At 36.3% G+C, this 13,612-nt stretch overlaps 1 protein-coding gene across 1 annotated transcript; it reads left to right on the forward strand.

Moving 5' to 3' along the window:
- Positions 1 to 629: 629 nt before the first annotated feature.
- Positions 630 to 13,192, forward strand: atp1a1b (ATPase Na+/K+ transporting subunit alpha 1b). The gene is made up of 22 exons (XM_079617555.1): positions 630 to 769; positions 3,557 to 3,670; positions 3,764 to 3,823; positions 3,921 to 4,124; positions 4,636 to 4,749; positions 4,901 to 5,035; positions 5,150 to 5,267; positions 6,207 to 6,475; positions 6,558 to 6,866; positions 7,159 to 7,293; positions 7,610 to 7,805; positions 7,895 to 8,070; positions 8,152 to 8,288; positions 8,375 to 8,525; positions 9,324 to 9,492; positions 9,564 to 9,718; positions 9,819 to 9,942; positions 10,137 to 10,282; positions 12,329 to 12,459; positions 12,567 to 12,668; positions 12,754 to 12,845; positions 12,960 to 13,192. The coding sequence occupies exons 1-22, from the start codon at positions 758 to 760 to the stop codon at positions 12,986 to 12,988; spliced, it is 3,078 nt and encodes a 1,025-aa protein (XP_079473681.1). The 5' UTR covers positions 630 to 757; the 3' UTR covers positions 12,989 to 13,192.
- The last annotated feature ends 420 nt before the right edge of the window (positions 13,193 to 13,612 follow it).

The following is a 13,612-nucleotide window of genomic DNA, read 5'->3' on the forward strand; positions in this document are numbered from 1 at the left end:
TTTGTGTTGAACCTTTAAGTTGTTTGCGATCATATTTTTGCTGTATTTATACTGTTAATACTCTTAAGTTGTGTACATTTCCTTATACCCCTGTTATTTAGATTCATTTTTGTGCATTATAAGATTATGACACCATATGACATACCGTGTCATTGTTATGTGTCAATATCATTGTTCTGTTTGACTTACAGATATATATATATATATATATATATATATATATATATATATATATATATATATATATACACAATTTAACAAATGTGTATGTGTGTGTATATATATATATATATATATATATATATATATATATATATATATATATATATATATATATACATCTGTATATACATTTGGTAAATTGTTTGGTTTAACATTCAAGTAAAAGTTAATTTTATTCCGTTCTATTTATTATATCTCTGACAAGCTATTGAAGTGACACGCTTTGTCATTTTTATATAATAGAAAAAGTAGCAAAAAATAATACAAAACGTTCTCAGTGGATTCAAAGTCAAACCTTAGATATTCCACTTCTCTCCACTTGTGCACACAGACACAAACACACACACACACGGGGTACACACAGAGTTTGCTCTCTTCCTATTGGTTGTTCAGTTTTTACACAGACGTGTTATCGAGACTCGCATATGAGTTGAGCTGCAGCAGAGGCGCTGCTGTTCTGATGCTCTGCTCCAGACATTTGAAAAGGACTTTGAAAGTGAACATAAAGTAGCACAGTCTCCATTCACAAGCGAAAATGGGAGTTGGGGTAAGTAAAACATGTTTTAATAACAGTGATAATACGCTTTTTATTTTAAGCATATTTTATATCCAGATTAATGGAGGTCAAGAAGCTTTTTATGACAGTTATTTTCAGAAAAAAAAGTAGCCTATATTCACCAGCAAACGATATTTAATATAATAGGCTACTTTTTTTTCTGAAAATAACTGTCATAAAAAGCTTCTTGACCTCCATTAATCTGGATATAAAATATACTTGATAATGAAAACTGAAAAACGGGGTTGTGGAGTGGTTTATTGTTTCTTCTTATTCTATGACTGCATTGTATATTTCTGTTTGTGGGAGTGTAGTAGGCTGTAGTATATGACCTGTGGAGTGCATGCAGTATTGCTATTCATCACTTTTCCCGGCCATATTAGCATACTCAGTGTGGAATCATGATTTAAAACTGTGCTCCCACTGTTTTGCTAAACACGTTCTAATGTATTGTAGTTGTTGTTGCGCAATGTAACAGTTGCACATGTTCTTACGCACTTCCTAAAACTAGTTCCACAGTCACAGGCTGTTGTTTCTGAGTGGAGTTTTCTCTCCTCCCCTTAAGAACATGGTGCGCCTTATCTAGGTCAGTACACCAGAAGTACCACCAAACATTCGAATCCTTTTTAATAAGAATAGAAAAAAGATGTCAACATGTAGCTGCTTGCCTCATAATGTGCTGCACCTATTTTCATGGTGTAGAGACTCAGAGTTCTCTCACTGTACAACCAAAAAATGAGTTTGATTGGGTGTTATGTGGGATTGTTTGCAACTGATGAAACATGTTTTATTCTCACAAACAGTTGCTCCCGTCACACTCCTGTGTGTCACCTTGAAGGTGGCATAACGTTAACATGATTGCCCGAAGCAACAATTGCAGTGAACTTTGGTTGACTGGACACAGCTAAATAAAACATGAGTACAAGTCTTGTGCTAGTGTTTATCTGTGAATGTGTGACCCTCACGCATATTCTGAGATTAACTAATGATACTCCCACCGTTGCCTACTCATGTTCTCTTTTGGAGAGGAAAATTACTGAGGGAAAAGGCTTTGTTGCTTCTGCTAATTTCTTTTCATTGGATAGAGGCCAAGGTGACATAGTTGCTCCGATGTCCCTAGTTGAGACTGGCTCTGTGCCAAAGAACATTTTTAGACTTGTTTGTTCCATGTATCAGATCATGTCCAGAGAAAGCTGATCCCTTCGATATACATCAAAGACCCTTGAGAAATCGGGAGGTTGGATGTGAGTAAGTTGAATGTGTTTTAGTAATCAGATAGTTGGGCTTGCCCACGTTTTCATCACATGAGATATGATATAATAAGTAATAATGGAAAAACATGCAAATAATATATTTGCATAGTTTAATTTTCTTTTTAATAAAACTATAGTTGGCCAAAATATTTAACTTCTGTTATTTTCATCAACCTTCATGTTGTTCAAAACTTCTATGACATCCGCAGAACTCAAGAGAACAGTTGAAGACTGTTTTCTATCCTATTTTTGACATATTAGTTAAAATGAACGAGACCTAAATCGCCCAAGATTCAAAAAGGATGTAAAAGCACCAAAATGTCTCAAAAGTTTTCTGAAGCCATACAAATCATTCTTTTGAGCCAGATCTTTCCAGTGAATCTGTCAGTCCGATTACAAGAATATGTCTGATTTGGTTCTCAATTGCAATTCGCTGATGCAATGATCTGGTCGCAGGAGTTAACAGCCTACTGGACCTGGAGGAGAATATTATCAGTGGAAAACAGTGGAAATGTCAGTCTGTTTCTCACCTAAATATATTGTATGACTTATGGCAACTTGGAATATAGCACATGGAATATAGCACACAAGCAAACAAACCACTTTTATGGTATTTTTGAATCCTTTTTAGAAGCTTGAAGAAAGCTTCAGAATGTCAGGGTTTTGGGTGGTGAAAGGAGCGAGGACTCAAGTGCAGAACAATGAGTTTTTAATGTTAAAAATTGAAGACTTGACTTGACTTGACTTGACTTGACTTGACTTGACTTGACTTGACTTGACTTAGAAACACGGTGTACAGACGACGACGAACCAGCACAAGACTGCAAACTCAGGGAGAATAAATAGGGAGAGCAAACAAAGCAGGTAATGAGGGAGGACAGGTGGGGCAAATTAACCAATAAAGGTGGGCGGGGGTTAGACAATCGACAGGAGAGCACATGGCACAAGGAAACACATGACAAGCCATGTGCTCACACCAGACATGACAAAAAACACAAGCACATGGCCAGTAAAACAAATCACAAGCCATGTGCTTACACAAAACGAGACATGAACACGCAGCTAATGAAAACACTCATAAGCCGCGTGTTCACAGTCACACAAAACGTGACAACATGAAAGCACACAGTTAGTGTGAACACAAGCTGCGTGCTACACAGCACAAGACAAAACATGACATGAAAGTACATGAAACGAGGCACACAGACAAGACAAAACAGGAGTGTCAGGGCTCTGTCACAAAACCAAGAAATAGACTAGACAGAGGTGACATAACCTTGACACAGAAAGCTTGGTAATTGCATGAAAAAGAGCAACCAGCTCAGTCTTCACAATATCTCCTTTTGTGCTCCACTGAAGAAAGATAGTCATATGGGCCTGAAACAATGTAGGAGTAAATAATGACAGAATTTTCATTTATTCCTTGAAATAGGTTATAGTGAATTATAACCTAACTCAGTAAACAATTGTCACACAGCCAAGAACTCCTAAAGTTATTATTTAATGTTTCAAACATCTATTTCAGGATGGACGGGACCAATATGAGCTGGCGGCAACGTCAGAGCAAGGAGGGAAGAAAAAGAATAAAATGAAGAAGAAGGAGAGTGATATGGATGAGCTGAAAAAGGAAGTGAATTTGGTAAGTCTTTACTTACAGTTTTGTATCAGTATAATACACTCTGACAATTTTTCTGAAAAAGACTGAAAAATCTTGGAATTATATTTATTTCAGGATGATCACAAACTGACTTTGGACGAGCTTCACCGTAAATATGGTACAGATTTGAGCAGAGTAAGTCTTCCAAGTGTTATTATCTCTTTTATAAAATTACTCTTAATAAATCACTAGTGAACAATAACTAACATTGTATTCTCTGTGACTTCATCAGGGTCTTACAACCGCCCGTGCGGCAGAGATTCTGATCCGTGATGGACCTAATGCCCTCACTCCACCTCCAACTACCCCAGAATGGGTGAAGTTCTGTAAGCAGATGTTTGGAGGTTTCTCCATGCTATTGTGGACCGGTGCCGTTCTCTGCTTTCTTGCATATGGCATTCAGGCAGCAATGGAGGATGAGCCTGCCAATGACAATGTGAGAGGCAATGCTGAAAAATATGTGTTCCTTTATAGGGAGGCACGATTGGTATACCAATATATGTTAATTTTTAATGTTATTGGCTATTAAAGGTGATAAATAAAATATTATTTCCTATAGCTGAGACACTTCAGATGCATACTGTTCGCCATGATGCTTTTAAATGGCTTGAAATATGATTGGAATCACTTCAAAAAAGAAAATACTGTTAAGTGCAACATGTGCAGCGCAAGTCTGTCATATAAGCTACATAAAATTATAATGAGAACATAATTGTGTGCTTGGGACATGGCTTTTAATGGTGATACTTTTCTTTTTGTATTCAGGCTCTCAAAAACTATATACAAATTTGGATTTATATTTAGCCAATATATTTAGCCAATATATCAGTTATCGGTTTTCAAATATAAAGAATTATCGGTATCAGACAGATTTTCATATTGGTGCATCCCTATTCCTTTCTTGGATGTATTATATCTAATCGTGTCTATCTCTTTGTGCAATGCAGCTTTATTTGGGAGTTGTGTTATCAGCTGTGGTGATCATCACCGGATGTTTCTCGTACTATCAAGATGCTAAGAGCTCAAAAATTATGGACTCTTTCAAGAATTTGGTTCCCCAGGTACATATTTCTTCCTAATTTTAGTCCTAATTTTTTTGCCATTCAATTGACAATTTTTGTCTTTAAACCTAATAAACTATTCTACAAGCTTAAATGCATTGTAGTTTTGTCTTCTTTTTTGTTCAGATTCTAAACTTTTTTTCTTTTTTAGCAAGCGTTGGTTGTCCGTGATGGTGAGAAGAAGCAAATTAACGCTGAAGAAGTGGTGATTGGTGATCTGGTGGAAGTAAAAGGTGGTGACAGGATCCCCGCTGACCTGAGAATCGTGGGCTCACATGGCTGCAAGGTTATTATGCGCCTTTATTTCTTACTTTACCTGATCAGTGTAGTGTGAACTTCATATTTCCTTTCTGTGGCAGTGGCATTATGTAAGCATATCTTTTAAATTGGATGTTTTAAGGTGGATAACTCCTCTCTTACTGGAGAATCAGAGCCTCAGACACGGTCCCCGGATTTCTCAAATGATAATCCTCTAGAGACCAGGAATATTGCTTTCTTCTCCACCAACTGTGTAGAAGGTATTTGATATTCTCATTCACTACAGATAAGTTCAGTAAAGTGTTTCACTTCTATTCTCAGAATTGTTAAGATTTCATTGTAAATTAATTCATACACTTGTTTTATTTTTATATTGACACCTTTACTTTTATTATTACTCATTATGTCAGTAGGTGGCGAAAAAGTGATTTATGATGAGTCATTGAAACATTTTCTTTCCTGATTTGATTAATTTAACTGTGATTCAGGAACACCAGTGGTTAATTATCCTGTGGTTTTGTTTGGAACTACTTTTTTTGTCAAAGCAAAAATAGACAAAGTAGCTGGCGATATTGTGTCTAAAATGTAATTCAGATAATATTAACTTCTTGTTTATTGAAATGTTGTATAATAGCAGTATCACATATATTTAAATTGTATTATATGTAAATATGATTATTTTACATAGACTACTGTTAAAAAGTTTGGGGTTGTATTTTTTTAAATCATATATATATATATATATATATGAAATATTATTACAGTTATATATAATACATTATTATAGTTTAAAAAATGATATTCTATTTGAATATATTTTAAAATGTAACTTTTAACAGCCATTACTCTAGTTTTCAGTGTCACATGATCCTTCAGAAATCATTCGGCTATGCTGATTTGGCGCTGAAGATACATTTTTTAATTATTATCAATGTTGAAAATAGTTGTTTTATAATGTTTTTTTCTGCTTAATACTTTTGAGGAAACCATGAAACTTTTTTTAGGATCCTTTGATGAATGGAAAGCTCAAAGGAGCAGCATTTATTTGAAATAGACATTTGTAACATTATAAATTCTTTACATTTTTGTCACTTTTGAACAATTTAATGTGTTTTTGCTTAATAGAGTTTAAATTTATGAATTATTTTTTAAAACACAAGCCTGATACTTTGGTGTCCTCTGCTTCTCATTTGTTTTAGGTACTGCACGTGGCGTCGTCATCAGCACCGGAGACCGTACTGTAATGGGTCGAATTGCAACGCTTGCGTCTGGCCTAGAGGTTGGGCGCACCCCCATCTCCATTGAGATCGAACACTTCATCCACATCATCACAGGCGTGGCTGTCTTCCTGGGTGTCTCTTTCTTTGTTCTGTCTCTCGTTCTTGGTTACTCCTGGTTGGAGGCTGTTATCTTTCTCATTGGCATCATTGTGGCCAATGTGCCTGAAGGTCTTCTTGCTACCGTCACGGTAAGTCAGTTCAAACTTACTTTGTTTGAAGGTTAGGCCCTTATATTTGCATGACACCCTCTCTCTGTTTCTCGTTCTTCAGGTCTGTCTCACCCTCACAGCTAAACGTATGGCTAAGAAAAACTGTTTGGTTAAGAACCTTGAGGCCGTTGAAACCCTGGGCTCAACCTCAACCATCTGTTCTGATAAAACTGGCACATTAACGCAGAATCGCATGACTGTAGCTCACATGTGGTTTGATAACCAGATCCATGAGGCTGACACAACAGAGAATCAGAGCGGGACCTCTTTTGACCGCAGCTCGGCCACCTGGGCCTCATTGGCACGTGTTGCTGGGCTCTGCAACAGAGCTGTGTTCCTGGCCGAACAGACCAATGTGCCAATTCTGAAGGTTCGTTTTTGATGTGATGCACAGCCGTTATACTATACATATATATATATATATATATATATATATATATATATATATATATATATATAAGAAATTTACCGGCAGCCCAACTGCTTATTATTTGAAATGGAAATATTTCACAATATTACTGTTTTTACTGTATTTACAAACACATGCAGCCATAGTTAACATACTGTAACATACTGTAATAAGAGGGTTATTTAAAAAATATTAAATAATCCCAAGCTTATGAACAATTTTATAAAACTCACTTGTGTGTTTAAATGTTTAGAGAGATGTTGCTGGGGATGCGTCTGAATCTGCTCTACTGAAATGCATTGAGCTTTGCTGTGGATCAGTGAAAGAAATGAGAGAAAGGTACAACAAAGCGGCAGAAATCCCTTTCAACTCTACAAACAAATATCAGGTACCGGATTTAGGATCTTACATCTCTCTACATATTGCAAAAACTATACGGATTCTTATTTGGAATGCAAATAAATAAAGTTTTTTTTTTTAAATAAATAAAATAAGGCATTTAATTAGTCAAATTGTTGAATTGTGAATTTGCAAAAACATAAAGCTGTTACTTCAAGCTTTGTAGGAACATTCCTTTGTGTGTTTTTTTTCTATTAAGTAATCCCGCTAAATAAAAATGTTCAAATGACAGCCCGAATTTTCACATACTATTAATAAAATACATCTTATCATTATTTTAAATGATCTAATGCTTGCTTTGGTAGCTGTCGGTGCACAAGAACCCAACTGGTGGCGCAGAGTCTAAACACTTGCTGGTCATGAAAGGAGCCCCGGAGAGAATCCTGGAACGCTGTTCTACTATATTGATCCAAGGGAAGGAACAGCTTTTGGATGATGAAATGAAAGAATCCTTTCAGAATGCTTATCTGGAGCTTGGGGGCCTTGGAGAAAGAGTTTTGGGTAAAATAAAAAAAACTGCTTCTTCAAATAAAGGTTATGAGTTCGCCTGAGCAAATTGTGGACTGATCATTCACGTTCTTCTCCAACAGGCTTCTGTCATTTCTTCCTCCCTGATGATCAGTTTCCAGAAGGTTTCCAGTTTGATGCTGAGGATGTGAATTTCCCTACTGATAATCTGTGTTTTGTGGGTCTCATCTCAATGATCGACCCTCCACGTGCTGCTGTACCTGATGCTGTAGGCAAATGCAGAAGTGCAGGAATCAAGGTAAAGTAGAGATGCGAGTCCAGCTCATGTGCTGAATTTATTACATAATTATAATTTAAACAAATATTTCTGAACTATTAGGTTATCATGGTAACCGGTGACCATCCAATCACTGCAAAAGCCATTGCAAAGGGTGTTGGGATTATTTCGGAGGGAAATGAGACGGTGGAAGACATTGCAGCTCGCTTGAATATACCTGTCAATGAGGTCAACCCCAGGTATCACAGTGTGTCAGTTTTACTAAAAATGTTACTGTGACTTGCCTTGACATAAATTTCATAACTCAGTTAATGTCTTTTTTCAGAGATGCAAAGGCCTGTGTGGTTCATGGCGGAGACCTGAAGGACCTCACGGCTGAACAGCTAGATGATATTCTGAAGTACCACACAGAAATTGTGTTCGCCAGAACGTCACCACAGCAGAAACTGATTATTGTTGAGGGGTGTCAGCGACAGGTGATGAGTGAACTTATGAATATACCTAAAAAATGGGTTTTGGACCTTTATACTTAAATTCGACAGATTGTTTAGAACAGTTGATTTTAAGGACCCTAATATGTGATCCCTCCTTTTTAAAATAAAAAGGCACCTATGTATTATATTTATTTAACATTTTGGAGTCAGTAAGATTTTTTTTTAATAATAAATGAATATTTTTATTTAATCCTGAAAAAAAGTTTCCACAAAAATATTAAGCATCACAACTCTTTTTAACATTACTAATAGTAATAAATCATTCTTGAACACCAAATCAGCATATACATTTATTGCATTATTTGGTAATGAAAATAAGTTATTTGCAAACTTCAATGGTTGGGTTTTATATTGTTACTTTAATGATGCCAAAGCATTAATTTTTTAATTAAAATGTACTTTTGCAAATCATTAAAATGTAATTGTTTTATTTTAATAGTAATATTAGTATTTTATATACACACCTGAAGATAGTTAAACCATCTTTTTAGCTAAACATTGTTAAGCATCTTTACAAATAATATTGCCTAAAAAGATAAAAGGTGGAAGGATCGAGGAGAAACTTTGTAAAATAATAAAATAAACAGTCTTTAGAAGCAGAATGAAAAATAATCAAAACAGTATTAATATCAACTTTGGGTCTTAACCTTAACTGATATCTTAACCTTTTTTCTAATTGATCCTAATACACAAATACAAGTTTTCCATTTACCCCTTTAGAAAATAGTAAGCAAATTGCAATTTTAAGTTAATGTTAAAAACATAATTTTTGTTCCAAAGGGAGCCATTGTGGCTGTAACAGGGGATGGTGTGAATGATTCTCCTGCACTGAAGAAGGCTGATATTGGTGTTGCTATGGGCATTGCTGGCTCAGATGTGTCCAAACAGGCTGCTGACATGATCCTGCTAGATGACAACTTTGCCTCAATCGTCACAGGCGTAGAAGAAGGTGCGGGAGACCTTTATTCATATCTTCTCAACGTTGTGGGCTCTTTTATTAATGTTTTCTCTCCACACTAGGGCGTCTGATCTTTGACAACTTGAAGAAGTCCATTGCTTACACCCTGACCAGTAACATCCCTGAGATCACACCCTTCCTGTTCTTCATTATCGCAAACATTCCCTTACCTCTAGGAACTGTTACCATTCTCTGTATTGACCTGGGAACAGACATGGTCAGTGCAGAACACACTGGGTTATTTTCTTTTTCACACTTGCATTTGGTCTTTCTTCCAAAAGATGACAGTTCATTATTTTTTTGTTTTTGTTTTCAAGGTCCCTGCTATTTCTCTGGCATATGAGGCTGCCGAGAGTGATATCATGAAGAGACAACCCAGAAACCCTAAAACAGACAAGTTGGTGAATGAAAGACTTATTAGCATTGCATATGGACAGATAGGTAGGTGGCCATTGTGTGGCTTTGTTCTAGTCGCCTAAATGGTTAGCATGTTGTTAGCATGTTGAGAATCCCATTCCAAGTTTTTGCTGACTAACATGCTACCATATGCTTTTCACAGTCCTTAGAACATGTCAATATTGCTTCACAATTAAAAGATTTAAGATTTTGATGCAAGATCTTGTCTGGTTCTACAGGTATGATTCAGGCTCTGGCTGGATTTTTTGCATACTTTGTCATTCTTGCCGAAAATGGCTTTCTACCATCTAGACTATTAGGAATTCGTGTTGGTTGGGATGACAAATATCTTAATGACCTGGAGGACAGCTACGGGCAACAGTGGGTATGTATTATGAATTATGTTACAGTTGTGAACCATGATTTGCTACATGTTAGTAAGGGGGAGTAGCATTCTCATTCTAGAGAGCATTTGATTGGATACATGTTTGTGTATTGTGTCAACAGTATTGCTCTATTTTCCCACAAGAGAAAGACATTTTAAAATGTAAATACTACTGTTTAAAATTTGGGATTTTTTTAAATGTTTTAGAAAGAAAGTATCTTCTGCTTACCAAGACTGCATTTATTTAATGAAAAATACAGTAGAAGGAGTAGCCTTTAAGAGTTCAGCAGCCATTACTCTTTTTAAGCTGAAGTGTACATCTGCTGAAATTGAATGTACCGGTAGTCAACATTTAGGAGTACAGTAGGATATCACTTACAGCATATTACTTAAGAAAACGTCATGAAATAAAAATGTGGGTTTGGGGCTATACTCCCAAAACCCCAATTTTAATTTCATGAAGTCTTCTTAAAGGGGTGGTTGATTGCGATTTCACTTTTTTAATTTTAAATAGTGTGTAATGTTGCTGTTGGTGCATGAACAGTATCTGCAAAGTTGCTGTGCTGAAAGTTCAACGTAAGCAGATATATTGTCTTTTAAAAATCAGGAAGTTTAATGCCTACAAAAACGACTCGAATGGGACTACAACGAGATACTTCCCGGGTTTTATACGTAGCTAACCCATACATTTACATCAACCCTCCCTCCGGAATATGCAAAAAATGGGGCGTGGCCATATTTCTGCGGCGTTGTGGAAGAGGAAGAATAGTGGAGAGCTGTAGCCATGCCGTCAAAGTTTTCACCCAGCTGTCATGTCTTCGGTGTTCGGGCTTCCTATGGACGCTGTAGTTCGTCAACAATGGCTACAATTTCTGTTTTATTATGTTCCTGAAAATTACAATCAAGCTCTCTGTGCTGCGCATTTTACGGAAGACAGCTTCCAGAATCTCCACGAATTAAATGCCGGATTAAACGAGAAACTGTGACTAAAACATGAAGCAGTTCCAACTTTAAACGCAGAGGCAGCCGTTGTTGGGCCACAACCTGTAAGTAAGACTTAATAATTTTAAATGTTTGCATGTATAATTTCAGACGTAATGTTTTAGTTTTATCAGGGACGTAAACAAATGCCAGCGCTCGCGTTATAGCCACTTAATTATGCTATTTCGTGTGTCTATGACAAACGCGTACAAACATTTTGAACCTGCAATTTGTAATTATGTACTAATTTTGTAAATGTATTTTCCATGTATACTTTATAAAGTAATTTTTCGATTTGATCAAGAACGTAAACGAATGCCAAAGCTGTTTGTTTATAGTAGCCAGTTAGTTCGATGCTATTTTGTGTGTAAGACAATGGTGTAAAGTAAAAATATATGTAATCGCAACAGCAAACTTCAGCTGCGGTATTACTCAGTCATTTATTCAGTTATATTAAATGTTTAATCAGGAGAAACCCGTATCTCAAAAGCTAACAAGTGTCAGCAGTGGCATTTTCAACTAACAGCGTATCGAAATTATTATATAATAATAGTAGAATAGAATAATAATAATAATAAAAATGTACAACGTTTTGTAAGAGCCGTGTTTGGGGAGGTTCTGCTTGACTCTCTTCATTGCCGCTTTCTGGGTCTGATTCTGGCTCAAACTGTACGGCAGTATTGAAACCATTACATTTGACCAGAGCACATGCAACTTTCGCCCGTAAAGGTGATGGGCATGAAGTTTCCTGACAACGTGCACTGCGCAGTTTAGCCAATTACAACACACCGGCCCAACTAACCAATCTGAGCCCATGCCTGTTTCTGGGGGAGTGGTTTCATAGAATCAGGAAGTCAACCAGTCGTTCAAATGACAGAGGAGAAAGCGGCTTACAATAAAGGTCAAATTTATGAAAAATAAGGCTTAAAAAAAAAAAAAAAAAAAGAAGACATGTTATATTGCACCCCATAAATACAATCATGCAAAGAAAAAAAGCAGTAAACCACCCCTTTAAGCAACACTTTTAGATTAGTATTTTACCAACACAATGTTATGTTTTCTCAGACATATGAACAGAGAAAGATTGTGGAGTTCACTTGCCACACAGCATTCTTCGCCAGCATTGTGATTGTGCAGTGGGCCGATCTGATTATCTGCAAGACCCGGCGGAATTCTGTCTTCCAGCAGGGAATGAAGTGAGTCTGGGAGAACAAATGAGTTCTGAATGAGCATAAGCCACGTTCTTGAGGAGATTTTCATTCATTTATTGTCTATTTACCACATTTTTGGCCTACTACTACAGGAACAAAATCCTGATCTTTGGATTGTTTGAGGAAACAGCACTAGCGGCTTTCTTGTCTTACTGCCCTGGCATGGATGTGGCTCTCAGAATGTACCCACTCAAGTAGGCTAAAATTTATTTGTATAAAACAAATATGTAGTTATTTCTTGGCTGCTTCTTTGGTTTATGTTATGCGCTCTATATACAGGCTCAGTTGGTGGTTCTGTGCCTTCCCATACTCTCTTCTCATCTTTATTTATGATGAAATCAGAAAGCTTGTCCTTAGAAGGAACCCTGGAGGTAATCGGCACCCTTGTTCTAACCAATTGCACTGTATTGTAGATTGTCAATCGTATAATTTTCTATTTTCCAACTATAAAAATAGAAAAAGTAATTTTTTTTCTTTCTTTGCAGGTTGGATGGAAAGAGAGACATACTACTAGACCATCATGTTAGCACAACTTTAGTGAGTCATATTTGTGGCGTAAGAGTAGGTTTTCTGCTCTGAAATTAACCTGTATTTTTTAAAATATTTTTATATAGAACAACTGTAGTACTTAGATACTGCTGACACTACATGCCATGCTTAAGATAGAATTGAAAAAGTTTTTAATTGTGTCATTTGAATAAACTGTGTCGACTTCACTAAAGATGTGGTCTCGTTCAATAACTTCCTGTCTTGTATAGGTGACAGTAAGATTTAATTTAGTAATTATCTTGTTGGCATAGAAGGACTTATGGTCAATATGGATTTATAAAACGGTTAGTTCTGGTCCTTCGGTTCTGATTTGTTGACCCGTGTTCAAAGTCGTTTTAAATTTCCCGAAAACATACAGTATCGCTACTCTACTGAGTGTGTATTGCTGTGTCTGCGTTGCTTGGCAACCATTCCGCTTGCTAAGCACGACTGTTTCTGAGGAACTACATTGTTAAGCGGAAGAATAATATTTTTTATTAATTTAATTACATTTTATTTACTTTGTTTTATTTTATGAAACCTTGCTACATATATGGAACAACCATTTTATAAAAGCAATAAGCCCCGTGAAGCCGTGGTTTACAGTGAA

Source organism: Phoxinus phoxinus (genome assembly GCF_949152265.1).
Source record: "Phoxinus phoxinus genome assembly, chromosome: 7".
In the NCBI taxonomy this organism is placed as follows: domain Eukaryota; kingdom Metazoa; phylum Chordata; class Actinopteri; order Cypriniformes; family Leuciscidae; genus Phoxinus; species Phoxinus phoxinus.

Bases quoted from the DNA above. Each gene is read 5' to 3' on its own strand.
- atp1a1b (XM_079617555.1), top strand. The intron at 6,476-6,557 runs GTAAGTCAGTTC...CTCGTTCTTCAG, and splicing joins GTCTTCTTGCTACCGTCACG to GTCTGTCTCACCCTCACAGC. The intron at 8,071-8,151 runs GTAAAGTAGAGA...CTGAACTATTAG, and splicing joins GCAGAAGTGCAGGAATCAAG to GTTATCATGGTAACCGGTGA.